The sequence below is a fragment of the Quercus lobata genome, chromosome 2, assembly GCF_001633185.2.
Source record: "Quercus lobata isolate SW786 chromosome 2, ValleyOak3.0 Primary Assembly, whole genome shotgun sequence".
NCBI lineage: Eukaryota > Viridiplantae > Streptophyta > Magnoliopsida > Fagales > Fagaceae > Quercus > Quercus lobata.
Window position 1 is genome coordinate 95720634 of NC_044905.1, and position 20318 is coordinate 95740951.

The 20318-nt window shown below is 33.3% G+C and overlaps 1 protein-coding gene and 1 long non-coding RNA gene across 2 annotated transcripts; both read left to right on the plus strand.

Annotated features, from left to right (window-relative positions):
• The first annotated feature begins 1546 nt into the window (after positions 1 to 1546).
• LOC115977349 lies at positions 1547 to 4545 on the plus strand. The gene is made up of 2 exons (XR_004088531.1): positions 1547 to 1674; positions 4276 to 4545. It is a non-coding gene; the product is annotated as an uncharacterized LOC115977349 (long non-coding RNA).
• A 4234-nt stretch (positions 4546 to 8779) lies between these two features.
• LOC115977348 (RING-H2 finger protein ATL13) lies at positions 8780 to 10807 on the plus strand. The gene has a single exon (XM_031099168.1). The coding sequence runs from the start codon at positions 9116 to 9118 to the stop codon at positions 10610 to 10612; it is 1497 nt and encodes a 498-aa protein (XP_030955028.1). The 5' UTR covers positions 8780 to 9115; the 3' UTR covers positions 10613 to 10807.
• The last annotated feature ends 9511 nt before the right edge of the window (positions 10808 to 20318 follow it).

Genomic DNA, 20318 nt, shown 5'->3' on the forward strand with positions numbered 1-20318 from the left:
ATCATATTGATACATTTGTGATCGCTACCCTAACAGAGTTTCTATCTATGTTTGGGATTATAATATCTTGAAATTTCGAGTTCTCAATTTTTTTTTTCTTTCCCTTAAAGTAAAGTGATATCATTAACTTAAACAGATACAATGCATTCATCCTTATATCCGAAACCATTTTAGCAAAAGAGGGAAACTCTTTTTTCATCAAACCCCATTTAGCTAGGCAATGATCAGCTTTTACACCTTTAGTTCTTAATATTTGTTCAATATTTTAAAATGATCATACACTTTAAAATATTTAATTTAATTTTAGTCCTTATATTTTTAAGTTTGTGTTATAAAAAAGTCTCGGTCCTCAACTCTACCTTTTAAACTTATCTCATATTTTTGTCCTATTCAATAGATGTTTTAACTAACTATCAATATCACCCCAGCTGACAGTGGTGGCTCCAAAATTTTTTTTCGGGATGGTCATTGAAAAATTTAAATCATACCATATTTAATAAAAAAGATAGTTATATCTTATTATCAATGCCGTAAGTTATATCTCTTTTAAAATTTTAGTTAGATAATTTTTTTTTTTAGATTTTTCTTTTTGTTTGTAAATGCTCAATATATTGTTAAAAACTAAAAAGGCCAAAGTTTGACTACAAACTTATTGTAGTCTAAGACTACAACTTTCACTAAACAAATTAACATGACTACATATTTTGAAAATCTAACTGTTGAATTGTATGTTTTTTTTATGTTCTCAAAACATATGTCAAGTTTCATGTTAATCGGATGTTATTTACTATTTGATCCATAAACTTATTTTTTGTGTATAATTTTAGATTACAAAAACTTGAAAATTAAACATTTGATTGATGACATAAGCTATTTATTTTTAATTTTCTTGAAGTTTTGCAAGCATAGAGCTTATAAGAAAAAAAAATATAATCTAATTGTGGAATTGTTAAAATTCATATCAAATAAAAAAATATTGAATGGAGTTGTAGTCTTAATCTACAACCAAGTTTGTTGCTAAACTTTATCCAAAGTTTAATTATATTGGACTTAAAAAAAATTTAAGATGATCACACATTTTTTTTAAGGTAATAAAATCATAAAATTTTTAAATTTTATATATAATAATAATTTTTTTTCAAAGCCAGAGTGGTCCTATCAGGCCCTATCACCACCCTGCCTCTAACGTGGAGCCGCCAGTGCCAGCTGAAGTCAAATCTCTTCTTAATAAAGAGATTATTTATCTGTACATATTGCAAAATATAGCTGCATCAATAATTAATGATCTCATGTATGTACAAACAGAAGAAGCTGCTTATAGCAATGTGGTGTCACCCATCTGATCAAAAAATGGTTTGACAAAATATGATGAATCTTAATTACGAGATGTCATGACTTCTTGTCATGTAGTACGATCTAAGCCTGCATGGTCATTGGTCAATATGCACGTTATCTGATTTCCTTATCCTCCACACAAGTTAAACTATTTCCTTTAATTTATAGCATCAAAATAGACAATTTTCATTTGCATATATGCGTTGTTTGTCTTATAGATTTATCTTCATTTGTAATTTGCATGCGTTTTATATTTGTTATTTTATAGATTTCTGCATGATGAGGCGGTGCATGCCAACAAATTCATAAACAATATTACTCCAGATTGCATCACGACAGGTATTGCTTCAGTAAGAAACCTGAGATTTATTGACTTTTTTTTTTTTTTTTTTTGCTGAGTAATTTGTTATTAAGGGGGATCGAACCCGAGCTTAACAAGGCTACAAGCCCGGGTACCACTTAGGCACAAGGCCTGGTGGTTCATTGACTTTTTTTTTATGAACAAAATACAGCTTTAAAATAATAATAATAAAAAATTAGGAAACAACAAACTTTGTCTTATCTCTCTCACGAATTAACGAAGCGACGATTAAGGAGGAAAAAAAGGGTATACGGTAGTATCCATCTACTTTCTTTGTACTTTTGTTTTCGTTAATTATATTTTTAAATATATAACATTATCTTTTAGACTTTCAAAAAAAAGAAAAAGAAATGAAGGTCATGGAGACTTTTATTCACTTTGGGCACTGTGAGAAGCACACATGCACACAATCAAGAGTTATTTGTAATTTTGCGAACAACAAGGCTTCGTTTAATGAGTACTATAATTTATAGTCTATAAGCTAGTACTAGTATAAAAAAATAAAAATAAAACTTTGTCAAATTGTCATTCTTCAAAAGCATACAACACTTCTTATTAGTATTACTATATTGCAAAAGCATACAAACTCTTCTTAATACTTCCATGTAATTCGGTATCTTGTTTGCCAAATCATTGGAAACAAAATTTATATGTTTTTGTGATAGCTCTTCGTCATTTTCCATCATCAAGTGCTCTCTCATCACCGGGAGTCTTGTGATTTTGTGATAATGTGTGATTCTCATTCTTCCCATTACACAAGAGAACATGAATTCTAGTTCCCCTCCACCACTTGTCGAAAAAAATTATAATAATTAACGAGGTGCCCTCTCTTGGATGTAATTAAATGAGTCAAACCTTTAATTTCATGTGGGACTCAATCAAATTTTGGTCAACTCCTTGATTTGGCTTGGCTTATTTTAAGACAAATGAGTGAAACTCTAAGCAATCATAAGAGGTGGTGTCTTATGCAATGGCGGAGCTAGGATTTTAGTTTAGGGGGGGCAAGATTAAAAAGAATAGCGATAGTTACATAGTATGTGTACAAAACATAGCTGAAATTGTGTTCATGATTTTGAATTATAAATGCAAAAACGTCAAAATGAACCTTGGCTATAGATGACTTTGGTTAGAACAAACAAAAGTTACAAAACACCTTTGGAAATGATGTGACTTTAAACACATCTTAAAAACAAGTAAGGATTTCCTCTAGACACTTTAAATTCAAAACTTTAGAGAGCCAAGGGAGCTAGAGTGAAACTCCCCTATTTCATGACTTTAAAACAGAGTGTGTTTCCCACCTTTTGAAACTTTGCAGCAATAGCAACTTGTTGACTCATAAAACCCATGGATTAGCTGATCGATATTCCCTTAAAAATATTGATTTTCAATTATTGTAAAACACCAAAAGTGCCGTAAGACTTCTAATAATTATCAGAAAAGAAAAAAAAGAAAAAAAAAAAAAAAAAAAAAAAAAAAAAAAAAAAAAAAAAAAACCTATCGTGAGTCTATAATTAAGTTATGAGTTTGCTTTTTTTTTTTTTTTTTCTTTTCTTTTTTTCAAATAAAATGTAAAACTTATCTTTTCTTAGCAAAATAAATTGTAATACTTGTCTCTTGACTCTTGGTTAAAAAGAGCAAACTAATCTAAAAATCTGGCGGGGGGGGGGGGAGGAAAATAAGCGTTAGACTGTTTGGGGGAAGGTCAGGGGGGGCAGTTGCCCCCCCTCGACCCCACCTGGCTCCGCCCCTGGTCTTATGTATCAGATACATATAACATTTTTTTTTTTAATATATATTGTGTGGTCCCATTGTTAAGTAAATAAAATTCACACAATATGAAAGAAATGTTGCATATATGTAATTGATAGTCAAAGTTCGTATCGAATTGTCCATATTTATAGGCTCAAATTTTAGTTTGAAAAAAGAAAAGAAAAGAAAAAGTGAAGGTCTAACTTTTAAGCCCAACTATTTAGAAGTCACAAGTTATTTTTATCAATAAGTTTAGCTACACAACTTTTTTCATTTAATTTTTCCCACTGTTAATGAGGTAGCAAGTTATGAATGGTAAAAAATAAAGTGGTGTTAATGATATGGTCATGTAAAAATCAATAGTATAGTTCGTAGTGCAAAATGTTGTATATGTAGGGGATTACTGATTTTTCATTGAGTTGAGCTTGATCTAATCAAGCTCAACGTGCAATCTAAAGGCTCCAACCTTAATAAAGCTGTTGTTACATTAGTATTACTCCAAATAGGAATTTTTTTTTGTAACATTATTTTAATTTTTTATATATATTTTCTTTATAAGTAATATTAAAGCCATCACAAATTTATTACATAAACATTACAATCTTATATATCAACAATCACAAAAAAAATAATTAAAACATTTATTTTTTATATTGTTAATTAAAGTGGCATCAATCACTTTCATTGACATATCAATTTATAGGTTTTTTTTTTTACCAAAAAAAAAAATTATAAGTTCTTTTTTCCTTAGTAGTATTCCTATCATTATTCTTAGTATTTTCCTGTTCTATTTTCCTTCTTTCCTTACTTAATATTGTGATTGGTCACAGAATTGTCAATGTTAGGCATGGTCGGGCCTATGGGAGGGAGTCTATGGTCTACCTTCAACTTGTCAAAATCTTCTGGTGTTTGGTGAAAAAAAGAGAAATAATGAAAAGACAATTACCAGTCTGGAATCTACACAACTTGCAAATATACAAGAATAGGTAGATTTTTTTTTTCTTCTTTTTCTAATACAAGAATAGGTAGATTGTCATGCACTTGGGGCATCCTTGTATGCAGCATTTTTTGGTGCATTCAGATATGTCAATGAAAGAAAATCGGAATACAGTATATATATATATATATATATATAGAGAGAGAGAGAGAGAGAGAGAGAGAGAGAGAGAGAGAGGAGATATTAATTGCCTTGTTAGGCATAGGCCTCATATAAATCCCAATTGCATAGTCCCTTATCTTTATTGGAAGAGAAAGTTTATAGACACAAAATTTCATAACCGGTGACAGATTATTAGTATTGAACTCAAACAAAAACTAATAAAAATTTGTAGAAGTATTATGAAATATTTTTGTAGAAGTAGCATTAAAACATTTCAAACTCACTATTCGATGCACACAGGTTGACATTACTAGACTGACAAGTACTATAAAATTCATAGAAATGGAGGTTGTCCATGGGCAAGAGATGCAGGAGCTGGGGTTTGAGTTCCTCGTGTCCCACATTAGTTGTTCTTAATCAAGCCACATGAAAATTATTAAATAATATACGTTTAGGCCACTTAATTACTACTAGTGACGTCGAGCTCATCGAGCTGCTTCATCGCCAACCTTGCTTGACTTGTTGGTTAGCTGAGAGTTTTTTCTAACCCCAAGATTAAGGTTCAAAGGTTGGTGTAGGAAAAAGAAAGAAAATGAGCTACTTCATTGAAAATGCAATATTCAACTCATGTATAGTAATTTGAGAAAAAAAGTGGTACAAAACTAATGGATAGTTGCAAACTCAAGAGAAGTCATAACATCATAACAAACATTCGAACATGATGACTGGAGGACAAGTTCAATCCTCTAATTGATTATTGTGTTAGGAAACACCTTTTTTGTTGTTTGCTTAGAGTTATCCCATTGGGTTTTGTATAGTTTCTCTATTTTGCATTTTCAAAAAGTCTTTTTTTTTTTTTTTTTTTTTTAAATACAAATCGATCACTTTTAGAACGTATTTTATATTTCATTATGTGCATTTAATTAAATTAATTTTATAAATTTTATTTAGCTTAATTTCCAACATACAAACTCATGTGGTGTCGAATTAAGATAGACCCACGCCCACCACCAAAATGGAAACCCAATACCAAAATAAAATATCCAAATCAACAACCACCAAATTATCAATATTACGATACTATAGTGACCTCCAAATTGTCGCCACACTACCGTTCACAAACTTATGTCGCCACACAACTACAACGTTCAACATTACTGACTTCATCGATCACTTTTAGAAATAATCTTATATTTCATTATCTACATTTAATTAAATTAATTTTATAAATTTTAATTAGCTTAAATTCCAACATACAAACTCATGTGGTGTCAAATTAAGATAGACCCACCACCAAAATGGAAACCCTATGCCAAAATAAAATATCCAAATCAACAGCCACCAAATTATCAATATTACGACACTACAGTGACCTCCAAATCATTGCCACACTATTGTTCACAAACTCATCGTCGCCACACAACTACAATGTTCAGCATCACTGACTTCATCGATCACTTTTAGAATGTATCTTATATTTCATTATCTACATTTAATTAAATTAATTTTATAAATTTTATTTAGCTTAGTTTCCAATGTACAAACTCATGTGGTGTCGAATTAAGATGGACCCACCACCAAAAATGGAAACCCAATACCAAAATAAAATATCCAAATCAACAACCTCCAAATCATCAATATTACGACACTACAGCGACCTCCAAATCGTCGCCACACTACTGTTCACAAACTCATCGTCGCCACACAACTACAACGTTCAACATCCCTGACTTCAACTTCGCCACGTACGCGTGGGAGTGAGTGGAGGAAGAGGTTTTGAGATTGATTTATTTTCTTCAATGTGAGAGAGTGATAGAGAGAAATTATTATTTTAATAAGGGTGGAATAAAATTTGGGTTTAAATGGTATATAAAAGCTAAGGTGATCTTGTATATTTAGAAGGCCATAATAGCGTTTGTATATACTTTTTGTCAAAATGCATGACTAAATGTAGTATTGTTTTTTCCCTCACTCTTTATCTGCAAGACTGCAACATCCTCTATAACAAAAAAAATACTCTAATTTACAGTATCGGGTGTGAATGCCCTTTTTTTTTAAAAAAAAAAAATGGTTAAAATATAATGGTACAAAACCGGACTCTAAATTCTCACTGTAAATACCTAATTTTACACACATAATTTAATTTTAGAAGAAGGCAAAAAGTTTGGGTCTCTCACATTTAAATTGAAAAATATTTGTATTTATGTATGAATCATTTCCTTTATCTTAACTTTGTAAAATAACATCTACTAGTAAATTACGTTACTTGAGACCTTTATTTCTTCTTATCAATTACTCCTATAAAAGAGAAATGACACTCAAACAATAATAGAGCATTCTCATCAACAATTGTAAAAATTTTAGCATTTACAATCTCAAAACACTACTTTTACAATTTTAACACCTCATTTTACAATATACCAAACATCAAACATTCTATTTTTTTTTTTTTACAACTTCATTTAAATATTCTTTCTTTAATATTTTTATTCATTTTTTTTAATTATTTCTCACTCTCCCTCTGTCTCTCTCTCCCACTGTCTCACCATCTTTCTCAACCCACGGCACAACCCACACCCAAGGCTAGCTACTGCCAACCACCACTGCAACCTAGCCTCACCCCAATATCAACAGCCACAACAACCACAACAAAACCACCCACCCACTCTAATCTCAACCCCAACCAAAACCCACCACCACCCATACCCAACTTAACCCAACCAAACCCATGACCCATCACCATCCACGGCCAAAAAACCCATCACCAAAACCACACCCACGGCCAAACACTATGCCGAACCAAAACCACTACCACAAACCATAGCGAAAAAAAAGAAAAAAGAAAAGGAAACCTCCATCACCGCCACCACAAAACCCACCACCACCCACCCACCTCATTCTCAACCCCAACCAAAACCCACCACCTTGATCTCAACCCCATCAAAATTGTCGTCGAGCACCACCGATACCCACCAAATCAAACCTACAAAACCCACCAAATCATGACCACAAACCCTTGAAGCTTAACGAAAAGCAGATGAGTTTCAGAACGGAGACAGCGTGATGAAAAGGGAAGGGAGATGATGCCTGGGTTGTGAGGGAGAATCAGAGAATGAGAGGGAGAGTCTGAGGCGAGAGAGAGAATTAGAAATAATAAAATATTATACAATCTTACTATAGTGCACTCTAAAAAATGAGAGTGTACTGTAGCAAGATTGCAAATTTTATAGCATATACAAGTTTTGATGGAGTGGATTTTTTTGGATTTCAAATGCTAAAAAATAGCATTTATAGCATTTACAATTGTTGATGAGAATGCTCTAGGCACATATTTAATTTATTAAATTTAAAGCCAAAGTAATAATACTTAACAAGAAAACATGATAGAGTGGAGAACCTTCTTCTTCTACGTGGGTGTTTGGCTCTATCTATCACTGACTAGCAACAAACAATCCGTACCAAAAATCCATGAGAAAAAAGGTTCAAAGAGTTCCACTTCCTAGGCTATGGGGTCCAGAGAACTCCCATTAACATTGCCTCTTTTTTTTTTTTCAATCACAAAGAACACCGTATCCTATGCTTCCTCTTCTACTCCTTCCAAATATTCTCTCTCTCTCTCTTTAGACTTTGTGACTTTTAACCATTTTTTTGTCCCACACACAAGGGAAAGTGATCTCTGGTACAGACATACAGATTGGAAGTGGAATAGAAGGACTAAAAAGATTGTGATCAGGCTGAAAAAAATTGGTAAAAAAGCTCAAAAAAGAATTACATTTGAGTGCACATTTCAAAACCATATAAAAAAGTGTATTTTTCTTCTCAAGATAATTATTTTTTATTTTTTATTTTACTTGGGGTATTAAATGTGCGTTGAAGTTGATGCGAAGGTTCCTTTGAAGTCAAATAAGAGCCTCTGCCTTGCATCTGATGAAATCATCACAGCGTGTGTTATCATCTCCTGTTTTTTTTTTTTTTAACCTTTTTCTTTTTACCACTGAATTGTAGTATTAAATTTAAATACTTGGTTTGGTATTTTTTTTATAATTATTTTTGAAAAAAAAAATTAAAAAAAATTTTACTATACAAAACGAAAAGGTCTATGAAAAAGTTTTTTTTTTTTTTTTTTTTTTTTTTTGAAACTATGAAAAAGTTGTACCTACCAAAATAATCAGAACACAGACACTGATTATTGACCTTGTAGTAAATTTTGCACCTTCGTTAGTTTTATTAGTTACTCTTTTTGAATTTTCTCCTCCTGGCACCATTTATTTCTACCATTTAAAACTCGCATTGAATTCTCTCTCTCTCCATTTGACTCCCAGGAGGACCATTTAACAGTGAAAACAAAAAGAGGTAGACTTCTATGGTCTCCATCAAAATACTTATTATATGCAACAAAACCCACAATCCATCAAGCCTAAAAATCTTTCTGGGCTTCTCCTTTTGGTCTTGGTCTTGGTCTTGGATTTGTTTGTTGGTTACACATGGAATTCTTCTTACTATTTGATTCATTCTGAAAGCTGCAATCTTGGTGTGTGTGTTTTTTTTTTCTCAACCTTTCCTAAGAAAATATGGACAGGGTTTTCTTAGAAATCAAAGAAAGGAGCTTCCTTGCACCCTCACAACACTATTACCCTTATGAGACACTCCAACCTCCAACAACACCCAATACTCAATCTGATCCTTTCAATTTGAACAACAAGGTCAGTCCAAGTATACTCCTCATCATTATAATTCTTGCTATCATTTTCTTTCTTTCTGGTTTGCTTCACCTTCTTGTTAGATTCCTTATGAGACCAACAAATAGAGACCCAGATGATTTGGAGAGTGTGACTGCTCTTCAAGGCCAACTACAGCAACTCTTTCATCTTCATGATGCTGGGGTTGACCAGTCCTTCATAGACACTCTCCCTGTGTTTCATTACAAAGCCATTATAGGATTGAAGAACCCATTTGACTGTGCTGTCTGTCTGTGTGAGTTTGAGCCTGAAGATAAGCTCAGATTGTTGCCAAAATGTAGTCATGCCTTTCACATGGAGTGTATAGACACATGGCTCTTGTCCCACTCCACTTGCCCACTCTGTAGAGCTAGCTTGCTCCCTGATTTCTCTCCAAACCACAATTGCTCTCCCATTGTACTTGTTCTTGAATCTGGAAGTGAGAGCTCCAGAGAGATTGTCTCAGAGGCTGGTCTTGGCAGAACCAGCTCACTTGGAGTAACCAATCCCCATATGTCTTTTCGTTGTGACAATGATCATTTGGGGTCTACCAGAATCGACAAATCCTGTGAATTTGAAACAAAAGAGGATGCCAATGATAGCCCAACAGTAATAGTGGATTCAGGGGAAAAAGTAGTGCCAGTTAAGCTTGGCAAGTTCAGGAATGTGGATGGTGGTGAAGGCAGTACTAGTAGCAACAACAATGTGGATGCAAGAAGGTGCTTCTCTATGGGGTCATTTGCGTATGTAATGGATGACAATTCTTCATTGCAAGTGCCCATTAGAAGCACCCCAATGAAGAAGCAGTCAAGTAAGAAGCCTAATTTGCCATTAACACCTGGCCATAGAGCAGCAATGTCTGAATGTGACTGTGAATCCAGAAGAGAATTCAGGTTCAATGGGCTTGAATCAATCAAAAGTTTTGAAAATCATGGAAGTGCTAGCATTAGCAATATTAATGGCAATAGCAATGCTATTGGGAGGAGCAAAAGAGAGAGCTTTTCTATATCAAAGATTTGGCTAAGGGGAAAGCAAGAGAAGCCTAATGCAGCTGCTGATGCATCAAGGCGAGCCGTTTCTCTTCGGTTTCCATTGCACCACAATGTTGTAGCTGGTGAAGATTTGAAGGGCAAGAATGTGAACAGTGGTTCAAGGAGGGCTCTATCTGAAATTGACATTGAGAGGTGGAAGCATGGAGGGAGTGAATTGGATTGTGAGGAGGAAAGGCAGAGCTGTAACAGTTTGGATTCTCAACCAAATGCGCCATCTTTTGCAAGGAGGACATTGCTTTGGCTTATGGGAGGAAAACAGAATAAGGTTGTTCACTCATCCACAGATCCCAATGTTTAGTTTCTTTCTAATTCTTTTCTTTGATTTTTTTTTCTTTTTTTAGTTCTTAGATAAATTATCACTTTGATTCCTTAAATGTGAAAGATCTGTAGTAGAGAATAGAAAGAAAACAATTTGAAGTGTGAAAGAGATCTGATTGCAAGGTTTGTGCATTTCACTGCAAAATAGTAAAATACATGTTTCTAGTCAACGAAATGAAACTAGTTAAAAAATTAGGACTAGAAGTATCATATTAGATCAATTAATTTTGCCCTTCTTGTTTTCACATTCTAAAAAATTTTGCTGTTTAGTTTAGAATTATGTGTTTTCAACTTTTCATTTATATTATAGTATCCTCTGCCTCTGGGTAGAGGTTTTGATTAGTACCTTTTTTTTCCCTACTTTATATGGCTATGGGCCGATGGGCAGGGGGTTTTCAATTTTGGGTAACTTTAGAAATATATTTTTTAATACTTTGGTGATCTATTTTTTGCTCATGTCGTTCTTTTTGTCATTCATCAAAAAAAAAAAAAAAAAAATGTCGTTCTTTTTGTCACCTTGTGATTGTACCTTCCCCTAGTCCAAGGGCAACAAGTTTGAATTTTACCTGGCAATTTGTCTCTCTTTTGTTTTTTTTGGAAATATTGTTTTTCACATATATTTCAATGTTGGTTTTAAAACTTTGTTTTTGTTTGGAAGAGTTTATATTTATTGACTTGTTAAGCTTAACAAAAAGTCAAAACTGTGTATTATTGAAAAAAAAAAAAAAAAAAACCGTGTATAATATAATTGTATGTAAAAAAGTAAAATTTTAAAAACTTGTACATAAATTAAAGAAACTTAAAATAAACTCTGTCAAACAGGTATTTAACTACATACTTGACAATCATGTGTGTCTACTCTATGCTTGTAAAAAGAGAAGCAAATTCTTTCATTTTCTACCATGGAATGTGATTTTGTAATTTCGCTCATCTCTAAAACAATATGTGATTTATTTAATGAAATTAAACTTGTGAGCTTTATAGGTTGTTTAATTTTTGGGATAATACTTAAGTACAGAACTTTAGGTGTAGCACATTAGGCTCTCTAATTAAATTCAAAAGTATAACTATATTGAATTTGATGATATTTAGAAAAGGCAACACTATTTTTATCTTATAGAGGAATATTATTAGTTTACATTGTACTATCAGTTTTCCTATCTATATCTATACACACATGTATAAAGATGTGGTGTCCTAATCTTTTACTTTATGCCCATGAAATACCTTGGAGGTCTTATGGACCGATGGTGTGGTGGACTGAACTTGAAAATTTTGAGTTTACATTATACTTCAGACCAATAGATGTGCATGTACTCCTGGCAGTGTTTGAATTTAATTGAAAAACTTAATATACCGAATCAACAATACCGTATAAGGTGTGTAGCTAAGTTTTTCTCTAATTTTTTTTCATGTAAAGCATGTTATAAGTTTCTCATTGATTGTGATAGGAAGTAGTTAGATTCTCAATTTTTAGATGGTCATCTGCATCTAGTAGCACAATAAATGTAAAGTTGGGAATTCAAATCCGAATTGAACGCAACTTTACTCTTACTTCTCCGTCAATTTTTAGATGGTCATCTGGATCTAGTAGCACAATAAATGTAAAGTTGGGAATTCAAATCCGAATTGAACACAACTTTACTCGTAGTTGTCCATCAATTTTTAGCTGAAATTGCTGCCAATGGCTCCCAAGCAAGGTCACTCTGGTTACAGGCTGGTGCATTTAATATACAGGCAAAATTTTTATCTGTAAAGACTGGTGTGTATTGAGGGACTAAAACATTAATGGTTGATGTTTAATAAAGGTCACGGGTATGGTTGGACGCCGCTGTCTTGAATAATTTGTGGTATGGCACCTAGCCCTTTAATGTTCTCTACTCATTAAATTATGAAAATTACTTAAAAACCAATGTATTGAAAAGAATAAAACAGGAATTCACAAAGCAAAAAAAGAAGAAGAAAAGAATAAAACAGAAGAAGAGAGTTGTTGCCCTAGATAGAGTCTCTTGCCACCTTAAATACCCACAACGGCCCATTCACTTTCTTGCATTTGTTCACTTGTACTTGTACATGCACAAACTGAAGTCTATGATTGCCCTCTCATATGATTAGGCTAGGCTAGGCTAGCATCTCCAACAAATAAGACATATTTTTATCCATTTGGAGAATAAAAAATGTAGTTTTTTTTCTTTTATTACCTATTTAAAAAAATACATCTTCTAACACCTTCTAATTGACTCTATATCATTTTTTATATCCCATTTGAATATTATTATTTTTTCAATCTTCCTTCTTCTTCTTTTTTTTATTATTATTATTATTATTTTGTGAAAAAGAAAGAGAATGCAGAAAGAGAAACTATATTTTAACTCTTTTATTCATTTATTGATAGACCAAAAACATATTGATCCCTTGTGATAAATTAATTGATTAATTAGCCAAGTTTATTAATTAATCAAATGAACATACAAACGCGTGGTAGCACAAACAAATCACCAATTGAACTAAGTGCAGCGGAAAATAAATTGACACGGTGATTTATTTACGAATGGGGAAAACCAACACGGCAAAAACCCTACTGGGTGATTTTAAGGTCATCACTCTCGAGAATTCATTATTATCACAACAAGCGGTTACAAGTAAATGAATCTCAGTACCTTATTTCAACTTACAGTTGAACCCTTACCCAATTGGACTTGTTCTGTAGTGACAATCTCTCATTGTAATGCACGACTCCTAATATGTGACTAACTAATTGTGCGAATCTCAGTACATGACTTCAATTACCAACTAGAAAAGGTTGTTGGCTACAAAGTTCTTCAATTCATCTAAATGATGAAGATCTCTCATTATAATGCACGACTCCCAATACGTGACTAACCAATTGCGCGGATCCCAGTACGTGATTTCAATCACCAACTAAAGAAAGTTCTTCAATTCATCCAGACGATGAAGATCGAGAAGATGCTTGGTCACAAAACCCTACGGTGTACAAACACAATAACTTCTACATAAGAACGATGAACTAGGGCAAATTCTGTCTTCGGACACAATTTGCTTGAACAAACTTTGCTCAACACTTGGTGCAATTTGTGTTACCTTTGATGGCCCTTAAAATAATCCTTTTATATGTTTAGGATTGTGAGAAAAGAAAACCCAAACATATAATCACGGATTGGAAGAAAACAGAACATAAAATCTGTTTTTCTTAAACCTCGATAGATACCCTTTCTGTCGAGTTACTGTCGAGTCACGAGGCTGGAATAGCTCTTCAAGCTCAATAGATAGCTAGCTGTCAAGTTTTAATGAACTTGCACTTTTTAGCTTGAATCTTGGACAGACTTGCATGGCTTCAACACTTGATCTTGAAACACAGTTTCTTGAAGTATTAAACAAATTCTAGATCTACCCAAATACAAGTAAAATGCGTTTTGTCAAAGAATTAGCCAATTATATAAAATAGTAACATATGTTCCTAACAAGTGAATCACATATGTCCTCACATTTATGATGGCCATTGAAGGAGTATTTTATGGGTTTTACTTTCTAAATTATAGAGAATTTTGTCAATAGAGCATCGGTTGGAGATGAGCTTTTTCATGGTAAATCTTTAATTTCCAAGTTGTGAGGGAACAATTTGGTGACCCGGTCCTTGTTGTTCAAGTCTTGGTCCAAAAAGTCCAACACAATGAATTCTTGTAGAGTATGGGCCAAAGAACTCGGTTTAAGTAAGTTTAAACAGTTTGTTGCATGGGTTAAAAGAATATACCAACAAGAACAAATGCCACTGCGTCGAAAGATCCCCCGGAATGACAGGGCTCAAAACTTGATTAATGGATACAGATCAGTGCAATAGGATTCCTCTTAATGCTACAGTATTCTCCTTGTTTTTCTTGTCCCCTTCTCTTGGGGGACTTCTACATATTATATAGGCCCTTTTTAATCATCTAGGTTTTACACTTGTTAATCATCCAAACCCCCACTTGAGCACTTGTCCCATCAGACACCTCCCTCAGTTCTTTGTGAGTTGCGGTAGCCAAGGTAGCACTGTTCAGGGGTTTTCTCCACATTAATGCGGCCAGGAGAGTAGTTGTAATGCATTTAATATGGTGGTGGCAGCCTTTGCTGAGATATTTCGGGTTTACTTCATTTTTACATATTTAGAAGATGGGTTGTAGTGGTTTGGATATACCTTTACTCCGGATTTTCAGTCTCCGAGGAGAAATTACTCCTCAGACATGTTTTCTTTGCCCCAGTGGGTCTGAATAAGGATTGCTTGAGTCACGCTGGCTCCTCGGATGGGCTGTGTCCTCGGACGGGCCTAGGGCCCAGCCTGTTATTTTGGGCCGGTCCCTACACAAGTATTTGGGGTTAGCTACGTGAATGGATTGCAATATTGGAGTGGTACGTCAGATTATTATTATCTACCTATCTCATCTCGTTTTTGAAGCGGAAGAAAAATCTATACAAGAGGCAATGAAATAGATGTATTTTGTCATCTTAATATGGTGAATCAGTGAAGGAGTCATGTGACCCTCACAATTTTGAAAATTTTATTATAACATATGTATTTTTAAAAGTTTTTTTTACAATTTGTACATTCAAAATTTTGACTGACACCTCCCAAAGAATTCAAAATTTTGAACTATGAACCCCTTAAAAAGAAAAAAAACTGCCAAATGAATTGGTGGCCTTCACAAAAAAATGAGGGGTAGGTAACCCCCTAAACAATAGTTTTTAACTAAAAAATTTTTTTAAATATAAAAAAAAAAAGAAAGAAAAAAAAGCACACACAAATAAAAAAAATGTATATATATAAATAAATTGAGTATATCATTATTCGGATTCCGAAGAAAACATTTTTGGTTTTGTCATTGGAATAAAACCCAGGTTCACCCAATGAGAAAGAATAGAAAAGTTTTTTTTTTGGTTGTTGTTGAGAAATAGAGAGACTAGACAATAGTTACAACTTACAAGGTTCTGGAATGTCTACTTATTTATTATCATGTCCAATTATCATTATAAATAATGTAGGATTTGAACTAATGACGTTCGTTGACTATCATACTAATAAGATAGTCATTTTTGTAATAAAATAGAGAGTATAATATTCTAAAGGTAAATATTACTCCATCCGTTCCACTTTGTTTGTCATGTTTGAAAAGTCAAACTTTTTAAGGGAATATCATTTATTGTTTTGTCTACCTTTTAAAAATATATAAGTTTTCAAAACTACCATTAAATAAGTTTATCAAAAATTTGAATTATTAATAAAATAGGGGTATAATAGGAACATTAGTAAATTAATGACTTTTATTTTTAGAAACAGGACAATATTTTGGGATATCTTAAAATAGAATAGAAGACAAATAAAGTGGGACGGAGAGAGTATTATTATTTTTTTAAAAAAATTATAGGGGTATCTTATAGCTTTGCCAACAAAAACTGTGTTGTATCAGGTTTGAGCAACTTTGTTTTTCCGAACTCCGGCTTGGCTCCCTGACCTGATCAGGAAGGTGCTTTTAATTACCCAGATTGTTGGGTCCATAATGATAATGGGGTAGCTGGGTGAACTTGGCAGCCGACGAGGCCCATGTGTTCTTAAATAGCCCCAGGCCTGTCATTGCTCATTGGTCCATTTGCTAGTATTTAGAGTATGTGTTTTTTAGGTTTTTTTTTTTTTTTTTTTTTTATTTTTATTATTAAAAAAAATTGGTATTAAAACAGAATGAAAGAAAAAAAAAAAAAAAAAGGTGAGTAGACTCTATCTTTACAACCAGGTATACTACGGTACTACCTAATACTCTACTAGCTCAAACAGGTGTGTTGCTTCATATTTATACAACACAAAAAAAATTATTTCAAACTATTTTTTTTTTTTTTGAGAAGAAATTTTTTTATTATAAACTAGGTTGAAGGAATCTCCTCAAATTTATTATTTATAATGTAGCGGCTTATAAGACCAACCAAATATAATATATATTAAATCATAGGGTTCATTAAATCATTTATACAAGTCATATAACTAATAAGTAGGTTATGTGACTAAAAGTATATATATATATAGTCTTTTGAGTTGTCATGAAATTAGAGGTAGTTTCATCCAAATTGGTGTAGAAAACTCTTTTCAAAACACATTAGCTATCCTCGACAATTTTACCATCAAGTACTATAACTAGAATTCTATTGTCCAATAAACAATTACATAAATAACACATACACGAACACCCTCCCCCTCCCCCCCCCATAAAATCACAAATAACTTGCAAACATAGTATTGAATAGTATTGGTACTCTTCTTTTGGTGGAGAAAATTTCAACTTATGGCGTCCACTCCTGATGATAGTTTTTTATTATCAGACCAAGATACCAATCGATTTTTGGTGTAGGCGGGGATTGAACCCCAGATCTCTTATTCAACCGTTAGAGACTTTACCAATTGAGTTAACTGGAATGGTGGTTAGTATTGCATAATGCCTCATTTTAGATGAATGGTGGTTTTTATCATGAATTTAATTAATGGGACACATTTGTTTTGTGAGAGGGAGGAATATATATCACATCACAATACTTTGAGAATTTTTAATACTAAATTGAGTTTAGGGAATTTAAGGTTATATAGAACACCTAATGCTAGTACTCTAATATTGGGTTGACTAAGATTTTTTATTTTTTATTTAAAAATTTTGTTTTTGTTAAGTTTTTGAGTTGGGTAATTGTTAGTTAGACTAGGCTAATTAAATGGGGGGGGGGGGGGGGGGGTGTCTAAGTTTTTGGAAGAGTGAGGCTAGAAATAAAAAAAATAACCATTAATTTTTTTTTCTTTGGGCTAGGGGGGGCCCAATTATTTTTTTCTTTTGCCTCTAGGTCTGTCCCTGATATATATTACTAGTCATTAATATTAGCAATGCACGTAAAAGTCCATCAAAAAATATTTATATATGAGACATCTTTAATTAATTAGACATGATCAATAGATCAAGTTACACTTGGTATAACTTTTTAGTCATTTAAGACTGTTCTATAAATTATTATTGGTACAATATTTTAACACTTCAACGATTTGAGTATATGTATATATAAAAACTTTATTCAACATTCATATGTAATGCACAAGTTAATGACTAATCTATAATATAAAATAATTTTTTTTTGACATTTTGCTAACTTCTAAGGTTTTCAAAATATTCTTTTAAAACCCTGCACTTTTATAGGTTATCAATTTAATATATATTTTTAATTAATTTTTTAGAGTTACAAACAGTGTTGAACTATATAATTTTTTTTAAAAAAAGAATCTTGTTGTCTTTTTTAATAAAAAAATATGTGGAAATAGGACAGCATGTAGGAGAATGTACCGACTCAGATGCAAGGGTGCTAGTGTTGTCTTTTTGTATAAAATAATCCATTACCAAATAAATCCTAATTAAATTGAGTCAAAATCTTCTATCTCGCGATTTCTACTTCACTTTGTACTCTACCAATAAAAATCGGACACATATCCACCTCTTTTAATTAAACATTTTTCTTATTTCAGTTCCTAAAATAAAAATTCAATTCAAAATAGCGCCATCACCAGCCCACCACTACTAGTCACCACTGACGTCCTTCGCCGGTGTTGCTAGAAAGATCTCTCTGGCAGTAACCAAGTTTTAAAACAGTTTTATGATCAGAGGCGCCAACTTGCTCTGCTGAATTGTCTATTTTTGCACGTTAGTTTGATCCCAAGCTACCCCTCTATATCCCAATCTTTATCTTTATTAGTATTATTAGAGCATCTACAACAGATGTGCCAAATGCCAAATATTTGGCACATTTGGCACACCTAACACAAAGTGGAGCTTTATCAGATGTGCTAAATGTATCAAACTTTTACAACATGCTACAGTACCCTGACAATTTTGGCATGGTACGGACAAACAATGGCATATGGGTTATTATTTTTTTTATTCATCTTTCTCTCTCATCCCAATTAAAATATCACTTTCATCTTCTCCTTCAACCATAGATTCACCGCCTCCATCTCCACTCTCCCATACTATTTCTTCTTCCCTCTTCTCTTTCGCTCTATTCTCTTCCCATTCTTCGAGATCCACCTCAAATCCACAGATTCCCACAAACCAAATACATCGTTGTTGACGCCTCGCTCGAGTCCGAGTGCTCGGTGCCAGTGAAGGAGCTGCACGTTGGGGTTGTGTCTTGTGTCGATGTGAAGGATGGTGGGGCTAAGTGCATGACTGTTGGGGAGTTTGCCATCGGGGGTTATGGGTTTAGTCTTCAGTGGTGGGTTTTAACAGCAGCCGGTGGTTGGTGGATTTGGTGGTTAAAGGTGGTGCTTGGCAGTGTGAGCTTGAAATTTGGGTTTTTTTTTGTGGGTTTTTTTGTTGCAATCTGTGGGTTTTTGCTTTAACCTGTTCAATTTGTGGGGTTTTTTTTTTGGCTGCAATTTGGGTTGATCTGATATTGCCATATTGGTGAGTAATTGTGGTGGTTGGTTTGCAGTAGAGGTGTTGTTGTGGCAGTGGATATTGGTGGTTGGTGGTTGTGTCGTTGATGTTGTTGCTGATGTTGATGATAACGGGGAGGAAATAATATATTACTTTAATGTGTAGTAAATATTATTTTAATGTATAGAATTGAATGATAGGACATCTGAAAAATAGGATATTGTAAAATGATGTGGTAAAATAATAAAATAGACTTTTGATATGTCAAAATAATATTTTTTATGCAATATTTACTGTGGATGCTCTTATGGAATAATAATAATTAATACATTAATATCGTTACTATATATCTTTTTTTTGCTTGAAAGAGTCGGTGTGGACCACGTGTGATTCTACTATTTAGGATTTAAATCTGTAGGACAGGGTTTAGGCAGGAGTTTAGTGGTTTAGGAGGAGATGATAGTTACACACCTTGACTTTAAGGGAGGGGATGATGAATGAGTTGTCATTATCATTATTAATGCCGTTGTTACGGTATAATTATTGGGATGTAAAGCAAACAGTAGTACTACGCGATTTTATTTTTTGTGTGGTTGAATTCAATGTGTGGCTAAGATCAAGTACACGATTATAGTCATTTCCTTTAATCCCCACAATTTTTTGGATCATATATATCCATTTAGCTCCATACATTTTGATAAAGATAACGGTTTTGGCCAGATGGGTCATGTAATTCTCATATAGATGTTATGTAATGGATAATGAAATGGGTATTTTAGCTTAAGTTATGGTAGAGAGAGTCTGATAGTGTAACGAGAAAGCGCAGGCTAGGCTGTATGGATGGAAAATATACTTTTAACATTACAGGTGGCCTGCAAGGATTGCGAAACCAAAAGCAGAGGCAGAGACAGAGGCAGAGGCAGAGATAGAGACCCCATGTGACAGTTCAAGGGAGTGAGTGAGGGCTAAGAGCATTCACAGCAGTTGAGCTAAATTTTTAGCAATTTAGCTCCATCAAAAGTTACTTTATCTATTTTACCTACACACATACTGCAGCAGTGGATCTATTTTAGCTTTCAGCATAATAAAATAATATAAACATCACAATAAAATATTATAACTACTACAATAAAATAATATATTCTACTACCAAAAAAAATATTACACCACCAACCTCAACCACCTCTACCATCAACCATAGACAACCACCACCAACAACACCACCACCACCACCAC